This window comes from Petaurus breviceps, unplaced genomic scaffold (genome assembly GCF_028583685.1).
Source record: "Petaurus breviceps papuanus isolate PSGF00001 unplaced genomic scaffold, PetGlider_PUasm1.0 178, whole genome shotgun sequence".
Taxonomy (NCBI): domain Eukaryota; kingdom Metazoa; phylum Chordata; class Mammalia; order Diprotodontia; family Petauridae; genus Petaurus; species Petaurus breviceps.
This window is the reverse complement of record NW_027185777.1, coordinates 5,982,825-6,003,467: the sequence shown is the minus strand read 5'-3', so window position 1 is coordinate 6,003,467 and position 20,643 is coordinate 5,982,825. Positions and strand designations below refer to the sequence as shown.

Below are 20,643 nucleotides of genomic sequence, written 5' to 3'. Positions count from 1 at the left end.
ACTGAACCTCTGTTTGCTTCAGTTTCTTCACCCTAATAATGGTTATTGTGAGGAACAAATGAGACAATTGCAAAGTGCCTGGCATATAGTAAACAGTATATAAATGTTAACTATTATTATTTTAAGAGATTAAATGCAAAGGTTTATCACTAGACTGACCATAAGATCAGTATTTTTTTTTAGGACCAGAAACATTTTAAAATGTTTTATTGATGTTTTTATTTTTTACAAAAGTAATTTCCCAATAACTACCAGCTACCCCCAATACACTATTAATACCCCCTATAATAACAACAGCAAAAAAAGTTAACCCGAGCAGAGATCACACCTGGCAGTATATGCGACACTTTACCCTCTAATTGTTCATCATCTTTCTACCGAGAGAGGATGTTACACCATTAGTCATCTAGAACAAATGTTGGTTATTATATTTTAATTTGGGTGTCATTTAGTGTTAGACTCATAGGTGTCACAGAGCTAGATTTGGTGTTCCGAAGATCTGAGTTTGAATCCTACCTCGGATACATACTAGCTTTGTGACTCTAAGCAATCACTTAACCTCTTTGGACCAGTTTCTTCATCTATAAAAAAGGTATAAAAAATAACACCTACTTCCTAGGGTTGTTTGGAGATAATACACATAATACACTTTACAAACCTTAAAGCACAATGTTATTATTTTTACTAAAATTATGGTTATCATAGTATATGTTGTTTTCCTGGCTCTGTATGCGGTCACGCAAGTTTTTTCATTTTTCTCCGAATCCCTGTATATTCCACTTAAATTTTTTTTTGTCACTATTCTTTTTGTGAACATTAGTGGGATTTAGTAGGTAAAACGGCATAAACTTAATCATTTTTATCTTGTCATTCCAAATTGTTTTCCAGAATAGTTAGGAACATTTCACAGCTCCAATAACAGTATGATAGTGTTCCTGTCTCACCCATTATACCACTGGCTGTTTTCTTGAGCCTCAGTTTAACACCTCCTGAGGTCTATCTACTGTGTTGTAAAAGAGTTTTCATTTTGTATTGGTGAAAAGAACGTGTACCCACCAAGTCACAAATCCTTAAATTACTAGACTTTTGTAACATCCTTCAGTACCAAAATGTAGTAGTTAACCTAATGCAATTTTTCTGTTAAACTCTTTGACTGTAAAGGTCAGGTACTCAGTTTTTTTAGGGTTACTTAGGTAATATGTGTGGCAGAAATAGAAAAGGCATTTTGTTTTATTTATATGGTCATACCTAAGATTTTCTGGGTTTAGTGAATACTTGCTTTGGTTAAAAGGGAGGTGAGGTTTGTATTTCTTGTCTGGCTTTGTACAGGTATGGTCTGAACAATGGAGAGAATTTCTTCCTGCTTGATCCTTTTTCTCTCTCTAGAGTTCTGTACATTCTATCACACAGGCATATGATTTAAATTTCTTTGTTAAGAGAATCTCCTTAACTCAGTTACAATGTACACATTTCTAGAAATCCTTCAAGGAATTATTTTAATGGTACATATTTTGGGCAAAATATGACAATTGGGTTGGGATTTTGTATGTGTGTATATATGTATATACACACATATATATTGTTTATGTATTTATTTTTGGCTGGAGCTTTTTCTTTCTCCTCAGATCAAGCTTTGGGCTATGCCTTTAACCAACTTTGCCTGTCCAGTGACTTTCCTTGGTGCTAATTCACTCAAATGAAAGTGAAAGAAAATCTGCAATGCCATGCAAATGCCATGTGAAATGCCATGCAAGGTGTAATTTGCAGGAGCTCATGGCTAAGGGAAAATGTATTCACAAATGAGTCATTTACTTCAACACTTCAAGCACCTGTAATTTTATCAGTGTGTCTGTTCTTGTCATTGCCACAAAGTACAAGTCCTCTAAAACTTAGTAGGTGGGAGTAGTTTCCATCACCAGTAATCTCATCATCCAGGTGATGAGAGCCAAGTTCCTTAGACCCATATCTAGTCCATTACCAAGCCAATACAATGAAGCCTTCTAGCTGGTAGGACCTGGGGGAACTTGGGAACCCAGGGTCACCATCCTTCTGCGGAGAGGCACCTGAGAATTTCTGTGGACATGTCACTACATACACACTCATACACATATACACATACCTACATATGTGTGTATATACAAACATCAAGGGAAGAAATTATCACCATTGATACCAAGTTCTGTCCATCATCAGTCTAGGGGTGAGGGGTAGATGCTAATTCAGAACCTTTCCTGGGCAGTGGCTAAATCAAGGGCAAAGTGGCCTTAAATTTAAAGACTTTGTCTTCCTTTTCATTCCATTTCTTAGTTTTCCATTTTATTATACTTTAGAGGAGCCACAAACAACTTTAGAAATGATAAGCTTGACTTCTGATTCCTTGATGAAGGTTTTACTGCTAAAGATATCCTGGACTAAAATATAGTTTTTTGATGTGTGTGAAAAAGATACCTTCTATGTTACTGACTTTGGAGATATTGAACACCTAATACAACAGTATTTCTGGAGTAACTCCAATTTTATGCTGTCATATCAATGACACTTATTTCTAGAGATGAAAGATATAACAGTAAATAAAACAAAGCACTGTGGTACCCCTCAAGGTACCAGGAGGATAAATAATGCAAATCCATGCAAAAAAAGTCTCAAAAGTTAGGTATGTTAACAACTAGAGAGATGTTGGATTTTTTGAAGCGAATTAGCATTAATTAAAGTCATCAGGGCTCATACACAGGGCAAAGCTGATTTATGCTTTCCGTGCCTAGAACACAATCCCCCATCACAGCTCTTTTAGAATCTTTGGTTTTCTTCAATCTTGGCTCAAATGCCTTCTTCCATGGGAGCCCTTTCCTTGATACCTATTATTGTATTACTGTGTGCGTGTCTGTCTCCCCCAGTAAAATAAAAGCAAATGCATGATTTCACTTTTATTCTTCTATCCACAGTATGGTTAGCACTTTATGCAGCCACTGACAGGGGACATAACGACACAGGAGAATGGTGGCCCAGCCCTTGGTGATCTAATATGATGCAAATATTGCCACAGCAAAGCTTGAACTACAGTCAAACACTACCCAGGCCTCATACTGTTTTTTGGCTTCTCCCTTACTACTTTTATACATAAAGTTGGAAAAAAAAAAATCAGGGCAAGACCTTCCAGCTGAAATTTGATCCTCCTGGGTTCTACTGCCATCCCTCAATTTATTTTGTGCTTTGCATCAATTCCGAATTAACTTTTTTTGCCTTCCCAATACATTGGAAGCTTCTTGAGGGCAGATTTGTTTTTCTGTCCACATCACTTAGTACATAGGCACCTGACAGTTACTGTAGTTACAGCTCTAGCCTCACCAGATCAGGCTCAATATGTTCCTGAATAAAAGCTCACTTTCATGGCTGTTTAAGATTTGCAAGGTCAAAACAACCTTGTCGGAGATGCAGTGCAAGTATTGGTATTCACATTTTATAGATGAGGAAACTGAAGATCCCAAAGATTAAGTGACTTGAGTATGATCACATGGTATCTAAGACAGGATCTGAACCCAGGCTTCTGACTCCAATCAATCAGAAAACATTAAGTGCCTACTATGTTCACGGTACTGTGCTAAATGCTGGGGATACAAAAAGAGGAAAAAGAAAGTCTCTGTCCTCAAGGAGCTCACAATCTAATGGGGGAGACAATGTGCACACAAATGTATACGGGAGAAATAGGAAATAATTAAAAGGGGGGAAGCACTGGAATTAAGAGGGGCTGGAGAAGGCTTCCTTTTGTAAAAGGTGGGATGAGTTGGGACTTAAAAGGACGCCAGGGAGGTCAGTCAGTGGAGAGAAGGGAGTGTTCCAGGCACGGGGGACAGCCAGAGAAAGTGGCTGGAGATGGAGCGGCTAGGTGGCGCAGTGAGTAAAGCGCCGGCCCCGGAGTCAGGAGGACCTGAGTTCAGTTCTAGCCTCAGACACTTAACACCCACACATACACAAAAAAACTAGCCGTGTAACCTTGGGCAAGTTACTTAACCCCAATTGCCCTCCAAAAGGGAAAAAAAAAAGTGGCTGGATATGAGAGATGGAGGGTCTTGTTTGCTGAATGGCCAGGAAGCACTGTCACTGGATGGAAAAAAGTATGTGTCAGGGAGTGATATGTAAGAGGCCTGGAAAGGTAGGAAGCAGTTAGGTTATGGCTTTGAGTGACAGAGTATTTTGTATTTGTTCCTGGAAGAAATAGGAAAACCAGCAGGGTTTTGCAGCAGTTCAAGCTCAAAGCCTGGACTATAGGCCCCATTTTGTAAACTTTCTAAAATTCAGGTGCTGTGAAGGCACCAAGATGCTGTGCAGGTTTAGTACCATCCCATCTGAATTCTCTTCCTAACTAAACTTGGCATTTTTTTTTTTAACTAGCGTAACTTTTTTGGGGGGCAGGGGGGAGGGAGAGTTGGATATGGAAAATACTTCAAAATTACATAATACATCAAATATATGAAAAAGATATCATTTTTGACAGGTTTGTAGCAGTAATGTTGAAGAGTGAAAACTAAATCTGTTGATGCGACACTTTCAGTATTGTAGTGATATTTCCACTAGTATGATTTTAAATGTGGCAGTTTCTCAATGACATTTTTGCAGGCAAAAATTTTTTTTTCAAGTACATACAGTGACTTAATTTTTACTATTCTCTGAATTCTAGGTAAAGAAGATACTCCCTCTTTACTTGGTCTCTGTGGCTCTCTAACCTCAGTAGCAAGTTATAAATCTCTAACAAGCCTGAAATCAAGTGACTACCTTGCAAGTCCCACAACAGAGATGACCAGTCCTGGCTTGACTCCATCTTGAAAAGCGAATGTGAAGGATGGCAGCCAGAAAGGGTCTCTTATGTTGCATACATTCAGTCTGCATTCCATTAGTTTGACTGCTGGGAAGACATCAGTCTTAAGCAAATAGTTATATGCTTTTTAAAAATTTCATTTATAGTCTCTTATTTAGAAACCAGTTCATATACTCTCAATGAAGAATATCTTCAGATTTTTCTTGTTTCTAGTTTCTCCAATAAATGTGCAATTTTTAAAGGCGAATTGATAAAGATTTTAACAAAAATTTAAACCAGATAGCTCCCCAAGCAATTCAAAATGCACATACTATTCAAGTGATTTTTCACATTTATTTAAATATTTTTTAGCTACAAAGACCTGAGTTCAAGGGATTTTAACAAAGCAGTTTCATGTATTGATGCAGATGGCATCTTAAAGAAGAAATGACACCCAAAGATGGCCCAGACAAGGCAGTTGTATGCCTTAGGCAAGGTCTGAATATTCTGTGCCCTGTGTTGCTGTTCATTGGAAACACTGGGCCTTCATGTAACATGTCTTTGCATACCACCAAATATGCACCTCCATGGCATGGAAAGTCAACTTTTCTGGCGGTGTTTTTTAAGAATGGTACTCCTTACCCAGGCCCCCATGGCCCCATGTCATTAGGTGCCTCCTACTTGCCTTTCCAGTCTAGGCTCTGCTTCACAATTTCCGATTTTCCTTTGAGTTCCTCTTGTAATCCAATGCTTAAATGTATTCTAATGTATGATTGTCAGAACTGTTTATTCATTTAATTTGAAAATACTTTTCCATTTTTAACATTTACCATTTAATACTGACATTCCATTTTACCTTTTGTAAATTTTATAGACATTTACCTTTTTAGACAGTTGATAAATGTATTTGTTAAGGTCCATGAAAAAGGGATTTGTAATAACCTAGATGCACTTTAGTGAAATGATTAAATTCCTTGGCCAGGCTTCCCTGTAATTTTCTAAAAACTTAGCTGGTAAGTTGCCATGTATGTGGAGATACACACACACAACATACAACACACCAAAAGAAAAACTATGTAAAAACTTGAAGAAAATTCAAAAAAATTAGAAACTATTCAGATGGCTTAAATTTAAGCATATCTGACAAAATACAGATACCACACTAAACTTTGTTTCTCTCCATTGCTAAATAGCAATAGTTTATTTTTTCAGACTTTATAATTAATCACACTAGTCCATTAAAAACAATAAAGTCTGTTCCATATTTCAAATGATTATCAACCTACATGACACTGGACAAATTATTTGACCTCTAAGAATTAGCATTCTTATCTGTAAGATTAGTTTGCACTAAATCTTCTAACATCTGATAATAAATTTTCACATTTTGGTGTGTAGAGGTAGGGAGTTTATTCTAAATAAGCCGTGGATTATCTTTCTAAGTTTCAGATTCCATAGCTGCAAATAATCATCTATTTATAAATCCCACTATACTAAGTAAAAAAATAGATGATTTATTTTCTATAGCTAATTTTTTTTGGAGGGGAGGGGAAGTATAGTTTATATTTTGTTGTGCCAAAGAAGTTTTTAAAACTGTTTACATGAAGTCACTGCAATACAAGTGGGGACTTCATCTTTGTTTTGAGATGGTATTGTTTATGATGAACATGAGTGATTTATATTTTAAAATACAGAGTAACATAGGTCTTTTTAAGTACTTGGCACTATTTATTTATTTCCATGAAGAAGTAGTTGGAGTAACAGAAATTTAACCTAGTTATTCTTTGGAATAGAAATTAAACATGGGAATTCATTGAATTACTTAAGATGTTACCTGGCCACTCTAATAATTTACACTAAAAATAAGTAATAGTACTTGTAAGTAGAATAAGTAGGCTTAAGTTGTATGATTTCAGGGAAAAATGAAATCCCAATGATGTTAAAAAAATTTTATCCCCCTCCCACCTTTCCCTAATAATGATAGCTTACAATTTAAGCTACCTTGATACAAGGATTTAAGAGATACCGATAATAGTCATAGGGGCAATGCAATTAAATGGCTGCCTACTTAATGTTTGCCTTGGTCCTTGATTAATAGTGCTACTTCCACAAGATCTGCCACTGAGAATGGTATCATTTATTCCATCAACCTACCTTTACGACATTCTATTTTTAGGTTATTTTTTAAATAACTAATTTGCATACATGTCTAATAAACAAGAAAAAGGTGGAATCCTTAAAGTGTTTAGATTTTATTTAACAGATATGGTCAATACCTTGTGCATTCTTACATTTTACTTTGTGCAGAATTAAACATTTTTCTCAGCCCATCATATCAAAGACACAATCACAATTTTTTACTTCTGTAATGCTCCCTTTCTTGGAGCTCTTGGAGTAAAATTCATTTGCTCTTGTGGAATTTCAGCTTTCTAAGCAGGTCATTTCATAATAGTCATAGAATTTATAGACGTCTGTGCATGAGAAAACTGATTGTATGTCTCAAGCCTCAGCTCTAAGTGGCAATGTTCATTGTTCAGGAAAAAATATCATGAATGTTGAATTAATGCCAAAACTTGTATGGTGTATTTTGTTGCCTTGATATATATTTGTTGCATGTATATTAAACATTTTATAGCCATCAATAGCGACTATTTTCCTTTTCTTTAATGAGCTAATTTTAATCAGAATATAAAATGTGGGAAGAATTTACTATTTCATATTTTTAATGGATACTTATTGGGAGAAATACGTTTCAACACAAGTAAAAACTCAGTATCGTCATATATTTAAGAAAGATCTTAAGCTTTTATTGCCTGATGGTGCCAGAGCTAAGGTTGGATTGATTCAAATCTTCGTTTTCTCCATGCTTGCCACTGAGTACATTAGATAAGGAGTGAATCTTGTTATTTACTGTCTACTGATTACTGAGGTAACTTAGCAAAGAGAACTTAGTCAAGTCACTAGGATTCTTCTAGTCCCAGCTTTGCCATTGCTCAGCTTTGTAACCCTAAGCAAGTCACTGAATGTCTATATCTTCAGTTTCTTAAATCTTTAAGAATAAAATATCTATAAATATTCCTTGGAATAAAAAAACCCCTTCTAAATATTAATTTTCCTTACTCCCTAAACCAAAGTGATACAAGCAAGGTAAAATATTTGTCCACTTTTATGATATCTGTGGCTTCCAATATGACACCTGCATTTGTAAGCAAGAGCAAAATCAAAACCTTCCTGAACCTCAGTTCTCTCAGCCACAAAATAAGGAGAATGCCTAGTCTCCACAGCTCAGGGGCACTATGAGGATCAAATGAGAAGCATTCTATGGAGTGACTTATTCCTAATCATAAACCTTACTTTTTTACAAGTGGGTAAAAATTTCTTAAATTTTCAATATAACTATAAAAAGATAAAAAAGTATACAGTGCCTATAACACTAAAGACGTCTTCAAATATGAACTGATGGGGGTTGGTTTCTCTCTTTACCAAAACACAAAGAGCTTAACAATATTTATCTGGGAGTACATCATTTGGCTTTCTTGACAATAGGGGGAAAAGCTTACTTTAGCAAGATTTGTGTTTCTTGAAATATACTGTTAGAAATCAGGAACAAAGATTATTCAGCTGTCATGGTGGCATATTTCAGAATATATTTCAAGCAAATCAAAGACTTTAAATTATTTTAAAATAGGTCTCCTATATAGATAAGAAAAGTTAAAAATTATGCAGAACTTATGTCCTAACATTTATACCGTTATGTAAACTTTTACAGTTGGAAACTTTTAAAGCAACACTAAATAAAACTTGGGGTGGCCATCCTCCTCCCCAAAAGGGAATTTAGAGTAAATAAACATAATGGATATAATCTAAAAAGAAGGATTATTTTTAAGCAGATGCTTGTGTAAAAGTCTTGTTTCACACCTAATAAAGCTACCCAACCTAATACTTCAAGAAAAAACTTCTTCCTTCTGGAAATAAAAATTAAGACTATGCAGTTAAGAAGCAGTAAATTCAAGACTTTTCAACAAATGTTATATTCCTTCTGGACCCCCAAATAACCAAGAAAATTAGCATGTTATAATGTAACTTAAGAAAGGAAAGCTGATGATTTCCCTGAACAACACTGTTGATCATCAATTCCTTGAATTGAATTGATTCAATTGAATTGAAATACAATGTTTATGTGATTTCTTCAATAGAAGTCGGTATCATGGGGATGTTTTTTTTTTTTTTGGTTTATAAACATCCATATTTACCTCTGAACCATGACGGAGATACAATGTAGTCATACATTCACATGCTGCTAACCCTAACTTGCTAAAAGCATATGTTTTCAATTAAATGATGATTTTTAACAAATATGAGATTTTTATCCCCATAAAGTTCCATTATGCTCTCTATGGACTGTCAGATGTTCTGTATTACTGTCCTTAGCTTCCTTCAGAGCCCACTTTAAAATGAGGGCTGCTATGATACAACAAGGTGCTGGTCCTCTCTCTCAACATCGTTTTGTATTCACTGGCCTGTTTTCATGGTGTATCCCCTCCTCAGGAGGCCTGGGAGGCAAGGACTGCTTTATCTTTGTATCCAGCACTATCACATATGATAGGGAATTAATGAATAACTTGTTAAACCTACTTGAATTCAAGAAAATTTTCTATTTCTTCTCTGTAGAAAATAATAGGGTTTATAGTTGGAAAGGACTTGAGCATATATGGTCTTTATACAAAGGAGAAAATTGAGGTCCAGAGAGATTCAGTAACTTATCCAAGGTCATTAAGGACGTATGGATCTGAAACCATGTCTGGACTTCAAATTCAGTGTTATTCTTACAAATGTGCAGAAAACCTCAATTCATTTGCTTTTCATTGGTACATATATTTGTATGTAATCAAAATAATTGTCAGTTATACCAAAAACAATTCAAGGTAAATAGGAAGATGAATTTTAATTAATCTTTGTATTTACCCACGATGTTGAAGTTGAAATACACAGAGGAGAAAAGACTACCACTTAAAAACAAAGATTTGTACATTTTCTTCATTTCACTATCAACACAAGTAGAAATAATAAAACTAAGTGTGACAGGTGCTAATAATCATTTGAAGCTTGTTAAATAAGTGGTAACCTAGACAAACTTACTCTGTATATATAAATATCATTCACATAGCTAAATTTTACAAAATTTCAGAATACTGTCATTAAAAAGCACTTAGAGAAACCTTAAATTAATAAAAGAAGCCAAACCTTTAATGAAAATGAATTAAAAACATACACAGTTTCCAAATCTAAGACAAATTAACATAGGATGAAAGAAAATACACACATGGTTACATTCAAAACCTAAAGGTATAAAATTATTTGTTTAGCAAAATATGTGAACACTTTCTTAGCATAGATTGCATGAATTTTCTAAGTCTTGACAGATAACATTTAAATACCATCTACTCTAACTATTCCATTTTCATGAAAAATATTTAGACCACAGTAAAGTGCTTGTGTCATAACATAAATTATTCTGAGGAAAAAAAAGAGCAAAGAGTAATTTTAAAAATTTATGCTATTTCCTATTTTGTCATTAGCTCTTCCTTTACTTCATTCTGACAGTCACATACTATTGGTCTTTAAAGAAAAGTTTCTTTAAAATAAAATGCTGCCACCCCTGATTATTGCTTATTTTCATGGTCATCACACAACTATGAAATATAGTAATATGGGAAATCTGGAAGCAACATAAAAATATCTAACCACCGATGATGTAACAAGCTCTATCACATTAGAACAAACCTACAAAATAGAGCTGGAAAAACAATGAAAATAACAATGTACCTCTTAATCACAGAATAAAATGCACAGCAACTGTCTGTGCCAAATCTTACCCATTTAAATATAGTGTAGTCCTTAGTGCTAAAGTGAATGTATAAGAAGCATCAGAAAGTAATGAAAAACTTCCTTTTTACTTCTTCTACCTCAACAGCAGCAGGATCTAAAGTACCCTACATAGCTCTTAGCAATTATCTTACCCATATCACAAACTACACTGCTTTTTCAAGTGCTCAAATTATCCAAACTAAATACAAAGGAGTAGTTTTCTAAAGCAAAACATTCTATGCTGCTCCCCCAGCTAGGATGAACCACAATTGGAAATGAGCACAAAGATTCTAAGAACAATATCCATATTCTTCAAAATTGGCAGAACACAGCAAAAGCTGTATAACTTTTGCTTACAGTGGCAAAAAATGATTATTTCTGGATAGGAAGATAAAACACTTCTGTTTTTTTCAGAAGAAATGCTACTATGTATAGGGGCCCCAAACAAACAAACAAACCCTAAGGAATATTACAATTAAAAATAAAAACACATTGGTAATATTTGGCAAATGCTGGTGTGACATTATTTGATAACTGTCTTCCACTTCCATTTCACTAAAAAATAAATACTTGTGTACATGATTAAGATAAGCACAAAAGACTTATGAGTCTTCATCTTAAACACTCTACTCCTATCATGGTTTATTTAGGTACAGCTTACAGACTCATACGATATACATGAGGTAAGAAAGGAAAATTTAGAATTAAAAAATTCTTGCTATCCTGTCAAGCTTTTCTCTTTTTCTTTCTAATTTTCTTATAAGACTTACGGATACTCAATGAAGAATTTTCTTACATTTTTTTTCCAAAGACAGGATGAAATAGAAAACTTGCTATTAAATTATAGCTAGAATTGTGAAATTAATACTTTTATAAATAAAAAAGATATTTAAAAATAGACCTGAAGTTTACACATTTCTGAGAATCTTCCAGCTGATGACCATGATAATTGCTTCTAGTCCACACTGCCAGAAGTATAGAGTTCCTGTTTTTTGAGGTTTTGCTGTTGGAAAAAAGCTTTCCCAAATTCATATGTGCTGACCATAATGGCACAAGCAGGAGCAACTTTAATTAAACGGGGAATAAGTCCTAAAAGAAGAATAAGAAAATCAAGAGCACAGTTTTTATCTTCTTAAATGACAAATGGTCTTTCATTCGGTTATAATCTGACAGTAAGTCATATTAAATCACTTACCATGCATCATATGAAGAATTCTGAGCAAAGATGGAAATCTAATAATTAACACCTCCTTTACATTATGTGGCATTCTTTTGAAATTTAAATATTTATATTTAATATTATAGTTATAATAATATAATTTATGTCATTAAATAAATACAAAAATAGAATAAATCCCCTGCTCGATTACTTATTAGAAATATAATGTAATATGCATATTGTCTACATTATTTATTTTAACATCAACTTCTAATATTTTAATTTATAAAACAGGAGGAAAAATAAATATAGAAGATACTATTTCTGAAATTTGATAAACTTAGAATTTGAGAGATTTTAAATGAATATTCAAACATTTTTCAGTGACTTGTAAATTTCACATTTACCTACAAATAATCCAGAAATTCCATATTTAGAAACAATCTGTTTCATAATGTCCCATGTTGACATAGATAGGGTGTGTAGACGAACATCTATAAACATTAAAATGAAAGAGAACAGTGTTATAAAGTACTTAACTCATATTTCTTCTGTTTTAGCTATAGTGTTTAATTCAATACTTTTTTTGTGCCTACAATGTACAAAACACAGAGAGAATGTAGGAAGACAGTTTGGAAAAACAGAAGTGATATATGTAAATGAATAAATAAAAAAAGCATTTATTAAGCACTGACTTTGTGCAAAAAAAAATATTAGCACTCGTGTGCAAAGTACAGGGATTAGGTGGTGCTGTGGAGAAAGTGCTGGGCCTGGAGACGAGAGAGATTTGTTCAAGTTCATCTAAGTTCAAATCTGGCCTCAGACACTAGCTGTGTGTGTGACCCATGGGCAGTCACTTCACCATGTTTCCCTCAGTTCCTCATCTGTAAATTGAGCTAGAGAAGGAAATGACAAACCACTCCAGTATCTCTGCCAAGAAAACCCCAAATGGGGTCAAGAGTCACATGTGACTGAAAAACAACAAAATGTGAAAAGTACTGCAGCAGGCCCTGGAGATACAAAGAGGCAATCTCTACTCTTTAGGAGCTCACCTTCTCATAGAAGGAGACAATACCCATATGAAGGTTCTGCTGTAGGGCAGATGGGAAAAGCTCGGGGATACCTGGGGTGTAGTGTCCTTTACATTGATAAAAAATCAATTAACTGTATTCCAATCAGTTAAGTTTATTATCTTAAACAGCCATTTTGATTTTTTTTTGTAATTTCAAATTTAGAACCTCTAAAGTAAAAGTAAATAAGCTATACAAAGATGCTAACTGTGACATTAAAGAACCTCCAGTGCCAAATATGTCCTGATTAATTTTCTATAACTTTCAACCTTAAAAATTACTCAGAACTAGAAAGGCCCTAAAAGGGCCATCTAATTTAATAGGTATCTGAACAAGAATATTCTTTATTATCACTCCAGTATTTGTTCAGTCAGCTTTTGAAAAGTTAAAGTGAAAGAAAGCCTCATGAGCCAGCCCACTGAACTCCTGGATAGCTTTAATCCTTAGGAAGTTATTTCCATATAACAGTGAAATGTTCCCTTCTGCACCCTCCACCCACTGCTCCTGCAGTCTGCTCTGTGAGGCCGAGCAGAGATGTCTCATCTTTTTGCCACAAGACTATCTTTCAGATGTTCTCTTCTCTAGACTAACTCCTCCAGTTCTTTATCTAATCTCCATTTCCTAAACCATCCTGATTACCATCTTCTGGTTGCTCTCAATCTTGTCAATGTTCTTCCTGAAATATGGTACCAAGCATATTAATTTTTATTTGGACATGGACAAGGAAGGAATCTGTTTTGCTTGCCTACATATTTGTTACAAGGGTTTAGTATGTCTTTTTCCTTTAGGAGGAGGAAGTGTGAAGAGACAAAAGATGGATTTTCATTATTGGGGAAAAAAGTAATAAAATGTTGCTCCAAGAAATGAAAACTTTAGATGTGATCTGCCGAGGGCAGAATATAGCTCAACAACTAAACTCCATAGTTTAGACTCTATATTTCTTAATATCGTCCAATATTCTATCAGTTTTTTGGCTGCCATGTTGACTCACATTGAGCATACCGTCTGTAAAACCCCAAGATACCCTTTAAATAAACTGCTGGCTGATCATACTTCTCTTCATCATGAATCCTTCTAAAAACTAATTTTTTGAATCCATGTAAGATTTTATATTTTCCCCTATTAAATTTTTTCTTATTTGGCCCACCATTCTAGTTTTTCAAGATGGTTTTTAATGCTGTCACCCAGCACATTCATTTCTTGCCTTATATCTTCTGAAAATTGTGATAAGCAAGCCATCTACACTTTCATTCAAATCACTGACAAAAATGTTGAAAAGAACAAGGCCAAGCCCTGAGACCTCCCTTTAAAATGATATTGCCCCACTAATGTCCACTTCACAGGTCTTTTTATTCAACCAGTTAAAATTTCATTGGCTACAATACCATCTTGCCCAAATGCCTCTATGTGGTCAACAAACATATGAAAGACTTGCTTATTAAGAACCTATTATGTGCAAAGTACATAGTGAAAAGGATTGGGTTTACCAAGACAAAAATGAAATAGTTCCTGCCTTCAAGAAACTTAAATTCAATTGAAGACAACTCTTACACACAAACATATAAACAAAATAAATATAAGATAATTTGGAGGAGGGGGATCAGAAAAGTCCTAAGCACTGAAAGAAAGAGAAGGGAGAACTTACTTCAGCTACACAGGACAGCCTTTGAGAAGGCACAAACCCAGGAGGTGAAGCATCATGTATGAGAAACAGCGAACAGGTCATGTGGCCAAAAGTGAAATGGATTAATTTGGGACGTAATGATTTTTCCCTCAAAGGTCTTTAAGCAAAGGCTAGATACACCTATCAGTTATGTTACAGAAAAAATAATCCAGGTACTGGTTTGGATGGCCACTGAGTTCCCTTTCAACTCTGAAAAGTCTATGTTTCTGTGACTGTAGAGTTAAAAAATAATAATAATCATTCTATAATCATCACAGTGAAGGCACCTCATTAAATTATATGTAATACATATGAGAAAAATTTCTATAAAATTTTTTAAATTAAAAAGTAAACTTTCATCTGAAAAGAGCCTCATTCACTGAAGATGGTATATAACAGAAACATTATTGTATGTAAGTGTTATTACCAAACAGACCTAAATTTTTTTTAACAGCTACTTTTAACAGGAAAAAAGCTAATGAGAAAATTGTTTGGTAAATAAGCATGGATACTCTTTCTAGTTCGAAAACTGAAATTTGCTTTAAGATTAAATTAAGTTAAATCTACTTTAATAACTATAAGACTGGTGGCAAAATGAAGGAGATAGGAAAGCTAGATGTTGCTGACCAAATTAAATTCAACCCAAAATTATGTGTATATTTTATGAGCTAAGCAAAATGAGTTAAAAATAAAATGCACGGGGCAGGGAGTGTCAAAAGTAAAAGTAAGAAGCAGCCCAGGCCTTGTGTAAAAGTGATTACAAAAGAGACACCAAAAAGATGGAGCTGTCACTAAGGGGAGTAGAAACAGGATTTCCGCGCAGCTCCAGCTCCCACCACCTCCAATTCGTGTAAAAGGGGACTCTTCTTTGGAGCTGCAGAACCCACAAAATGACACAGAGAAGCTAACCTCCTGCTGAGGACAGCCCGGCAGGCCAGCAGGAATTGGCCAGCGCAGCGCTCTGGGAGCCAAGCCCAGGCCTGCCTGAGCATGAGGTTTTAGCCCCAGGAGAGCCTGACCAGCCCCAGCGGGAGGGACTCCAGATCAACACCAGCTGTGGCCGTTTCCAGAATTATCAACACACAGATGCTAAGGACAAAGTGAGAGGTCAGTGCAGTGTGTACTTTGGGATCCAGTAGTTGGGAGTGCGTAGGCCTCTTCCCCTGGGGCGAGAAGTCACTGAGGAGTCCCGGGCCTGCAGCTGCAGCAACGTAGCAGCTTCAGCTCCTGGCCTGCAGAGTGTAGGGGGACCAAGCGACCAGTCTGAGGGGTAATCACTCTTCTTTTAACCTGCTTGGATCTGGATTGAAGTCTGGGGTGGAGGTCCTGGGGTGTGTGACCAGGTTGCCAGAGAGTGTGGAGACCTCAGAGAGGGCACCCTGGGAAAACCCAGCATTTGGAAGGAAGCTCCCCTGTCTGGTGGAAGAGTCCCACTGTGGCAAAAAGCTCAAAAGTCAAGAAATTGATTGGCAAAATGAGCAGGCAAAGGAGGCAAACCAAGCAAAGCAATCCAACATTACACTCCTATTTTGGGGATAAGAAGGAGCAAGGCATGGAACAGGAGGAAGACAGTGAAGTCAGAACTCCTGCACCAAAAGCTACAAAGGAAAATATGAGCTGGTTACAGGCCATAGAGGACCTTAAGAAGCAGATAAGAGAAGTGGAGGAAAAATTGGGAAGAGAAATAAGAACAATGCAAGAAAATTACCAAATGAGAGTCAACAACCTGACTGAAGAAACTAACGCCTTAAAAAATAGACTAACTCAAATGGCAAAAGAGGCTCAAAAAGGCAATGAGGAGAAGAATGCCTTAAAAAGCCAAATTTGCCAGATGGAAAAAGAATCTCAAAAGCTCGGTGAAGAGAATCATTCCTTCAGAATTAGATTGGAGCAAATGGAAGCTAGTGACTTTATGAGAAATCAAGATGTTATTAAACAGATCCAAACAAATGAAAGAATAGAAGGCAATGTGAAATATCTCATTGGGAAAACCACTGACCTGGAAAATAGATCCAGGGGAGATAATTTAAAAATTATTGGACTACCTGAAAGCCATGACCAAAGAAAGAACCTAGAAATCATCCTCCAAGAAATTCTCAAGGAAAACTGCCCTGCTGTTTTAGAACCAGAGGGCAAAATAGAGGTTGAAAGAATCCATCAATCACCTCCTGAAAAATATCCCAAAAAGAAAACTCCTAGGAATATTATAGCCAGGTTCCAAAATTCCCAGATCAAGGAGAGAATATTACAAGCAGCCAGGAAGAAACAACTTGAATACTGTAGAAACACAATCAGGATAACACAGGATCTGGCAGCTTCTACACTGAGAGATCGAAGGGCTTGGAATATGATATTCCAGAGGTCAAAGGAGCTGGGATTAAAACCAAGAATCACTTACCCAGCAAAATCGAGTATCATGTTTTGGGGGAAATATGGTCATTCAGTAAAGAGGACTTTCAAGCTTCTTGATGAAAAAACCAGAGTTGAATAGAAAATTTGACATTCAGATACAAGCAAGAGAAGCATGAGAAGGTGAACAGGGAAATCATAAGGAACTTATCAAAGTTTAACTATTAACATTCCTACATGGAAAAGCGAAAATTCTGATGAAACATTTCTCAGTATGAAAATAGTTTAAGGGAATAGACACACACACACAGGAGGGTATATGGGCATATGAATACATATGTGAATGTGTGTACATATGTTTACAGGTATACATAAAGGGCACAGGACCAATTTAATAGGAAGGGATGATCCTTAAAAGGTGAAATTAAGAGGTGATAGAGGAATATAATGAGAGGAGATGGGGGGAGACAGAATGGGGTAAACTATCTCATATAGAAGAGGCAAGGGAAAATGGTTACAATGGAGCGGAAAAATAGGAAGGCAAAAGGGAATGGGTCAACCTTATTCTCAATGAATTTGGCTTCGGGAGGGAATGACATAAACTAAATAGGCTATCTCACACTACAGGAGAGTAGGGGGGAAGGGGATGAGAGGGGGGATGAAGAAAGGGAGGGCAGGCTGGGGGAGAGGGAAGTTGGAAGCATCCACTTTTGAAAAGGGACAGGATCAAAGCAGAGAACAGAACAAGTGGGAGGTGGGATAGGAGGGAGGGAAATATAAGTCTTCTACAATATATCTACTATGGTAATGTTTTGCATTAGCTACACATGTACAACCTATACTGGATTGCTTATCTTTCCAGTAAGGATGGGTGACAAGGGAGGAAGGGTATGAATCTGGAATTCAAAGTTTTAAAATCAAATGTTTAAAAATATTTATATATACTATTATTAATACTATTTTACATGTAAATGGGAAATAAGATATACAGGCTCTGGGGCATAGAGATCCACTGGAAAAGTTGAAAGGAGTATGGGAGAAGATATGGAAGAGAGCAGATTGGAGGAGGGGATATCCTGTGGGACTGCTATTTTGGGGCGGTGGGTAGGGGAAAAACGGGGAGAAAATTTGTAACTAAATATCTGGCAGAAATGAATGATATAAATCAGAAGTTAATAAGGCATTTAAAAAAATAAAAATTAAAATGATAAAAAAAACTGTCTTTTTAAAAAAATATTACTCATTTCCTGTTATCTCCTCTAAGTTTGGACTTGCCACCTCCAAACAGCATGGGAAATACTCCACACCCAGAGTACCCCATCTCACAAAGCAAAGGAGGAAGGTGCATTTTCTTGCCCCTTCCCCAGGGAGCAAGATTGGTCATAAAAATTATACAGCAACCAGCTTCATCTAATTGTATCTGTTTCTATTACTGCAGTCATTACGCACACACACACTTTTCCTACTGTTGCTTATTTTGTTTGTCAGTTCATGTTAGTCTAATATTTCTCTGAAATTCTCATAATCCTAAATTCTTATGGCATAATAACATACATAACACTTACATACCAATATTTGCTTAGTTATTCCCCAATTAATTAGCACTCAACTTTACTTCCAGTTTTTGGTTTTCACAAAGAATGCTACAACAAAAAATCTGATATGCATGGGACCTTTCCTCCTGTCACAGACCCTCCTTGGGATACATGCCCTGAAGTGGGATCTCTGGGTCAAAAGATAGGAACATTTCATTTAGTTAAGTCTCTCACCTAATGCTGAATTGTTTTCTAGAATTGTTGAACCAATTCACAGATGCACCAATAGTTTATCTTATTAGTATGTCAGTCTTCCTGTGGCTCTTGTAATTCTTTTTTTATTTTCCATCTTTTGTCAATTTTCCAATTTTATGGATGTGAGAGGAAAACATAACTTTTTAAAATTTGTATTTCTCTTATTATCAGTAATTTGGAGCGTATGGTCCCTGATAGTTTGCAAAAATTTCTTTTGAAAATGATTTTCTCATATTCCTTTGACTATGTATATCCTAGGAACTATCTCTTAAAAAGTTTTTTAGGGGTGGCTAGGTGGCACAGTGAACAGAGCACCAGCCCTAGAGTCAGGAGGACCTGAGTTCAAATCCGGTCTCAGACACTTAACACAAAAAACTAGCCATGTGACCTTGGGCAAGTCACTTAACCCCAATTGCCCTACCTTCCCCCTGCAAAAAAAAAAAAGGTTTTTTTATATTTTGGCAATTCCCTATACATCTTGGATATCACTTTTATCAGTTACTTGATGCAAAGATGTTTGAAAAAACATCTTACATGCAATGATTTTTATCTAAATATAACCTTTTCAGCTTCATCTAGTTTAACCTTTTATGGCCACCACTATTCCTGGATTTGGTTTACAATTCTTTTGAGTTGTGAAAGGTTATCTCCTTTAATTTTATTCTAATTTTTAAAAATATAACCTTTTATATGTAGGTTGCATATTCACTCAGAACTTATTGTGGTTTATGGTATGATCGACTGATCTAAATTTATTTATCCGAAAACATCTGAGGTCTTATAAAAAAAATATTATAAAATTAAAATTATTATAAAAATATAAATTTTTAAAGCAGAGACATTTTAATTTTTTCATTTCCAAATCCTTTCCTTCCTCCCCACCCTGTCAATAAGGAGCAAAGAAATACAAAATCTATTAGAAATATTACAAAATCTATTTGAAATATATCTATATCCACATTGGCCATGTTATGAGGAGAAAAAAACAAGGAAAATAAAGAAAAAAATGTGTTTCACTCTGTACTGAGTTCCTCACTTCTGGAAGTGAACAGCATGCTTCATTATGAGTATTTCAGAACTGTTGTAGGTCATTCTACTGATCAGTTTCTAAGTCTTTCAAAACTGATTATCTTTACTATAGTGCTCTTAATGCATAGATTGTTCTCCTGGTTCTACTCAATTCCTGAGGCCTTTGGTAGCTTGAAATTCTATGATTATAGATAGGAGATGTGATTTAATTAATTGTCAAAATATTTTCCCCAAAATATTTCTTCTAGGAACAAGAAAAAGGAGTCAAGGGTAACATCTAAAGTTAAGTAAGTAAGCGACTTTAACTTGTAATTAGGTATTTTTATTTCATTAACACATTAGCTCGTTTGTATATTAATAATTAGAGTTTAGGTAATGAATGCTACAAATTTTAAGCACTGGGTTTTTTTCTTAATAGAAAATATCTAAGAATCTGGGTCATGTCGATTTTAGATGCTCGGTCATAGATTTAGGGCTGGAAGGGACCTCAGAGAGCTTATGTTTTGTGTACAAATCCAAGGTGGTACCATATAAGTGAGTAACAAGTTATAGGAATAATGACTAAAAAGAAAAAGTCTTGGCTTTGCAATGCCAAATATAATAAATGACTGAAACCAAGGATTTTTTTTTTTTGGGGGGGGGGAAATCTAAATTCTCAATTTTGGTTAAATAGGTCCAATTTTGGTTATACAGGCCCAAAAGTTTCTTCTACCACAACAAAGGGCAAGCTAAACAAAAATAAATATCAGAATATATCAATGTCTTAAAAAAAAAAGTGCAAGTAAATCCAACCCCCATTTGTTTACTACCCAACTTATTTTTATGTGAACTATACTATATAGTGCTAGTTGCTTATGGCAACATCATTTTTCTATATTGTAACCCAACACCTAATATCCTAGTATGTAACTTACAGGGGCACT

The 20,643-nt window shown here is 35.3% G+C and overlaps 2 protein-coding genes across 4 annotated transcripts in view; one reads left to right on the top strand and one right to left on the bottom strand.

Annotated features, from left to right (window-relative positions):
- RUNDC3B (RUN domain containing 3B) overlaps nt 1-7,177 on the top strand; it is a 123,358-nt gene extending 116,181 nt beyond the window's left edge. Inside the window, exon 11 of the mRNA XM_069086225.1 lies at nt 4,676-7,177. Within this exon, the coding sequence (XP_068942326.1) occupies nt 4,676-4,821 (146 nt within the window). The 3' untranslated portion in view covers nt 4,822-7,177. The remainder of the gene's footprint in view (nt 1-4,675) is intronic.
- Nucleotides 7,178-9,712: 2,535 nt separating this feature from the next.
- SLC25A40 (solute carrier family 25 member 40) overlaps nt 9,713-20,643 on the bottom strand; it is a 42,096-nt gene continuing 31,165 nt past the window's right edge. Inside the window, exons 10-11 of one of the 3 annotated variants that reach the window (XM_069086226.1) lie at nt 12,227-12,313; nt 9,713-11,749 (exon numbers count right to left, since the gene is read on the bottom strand). In XM_069086226.1, the coding sequence (XP_068942327.1) occupies nt 11,616-11,749; nt 12,227-12,313 (221 nt within the window). In that variant the 3' untranslated portion in view covers nt 9,713-11,615. The remainder of the gene's footprint in view (nt 11,750-12,226; nt 12,314-20,643) is intronic. The other 2 variants (XM_069086228.1, XM_069086227.1) reach the window with 2 other exon arrangements.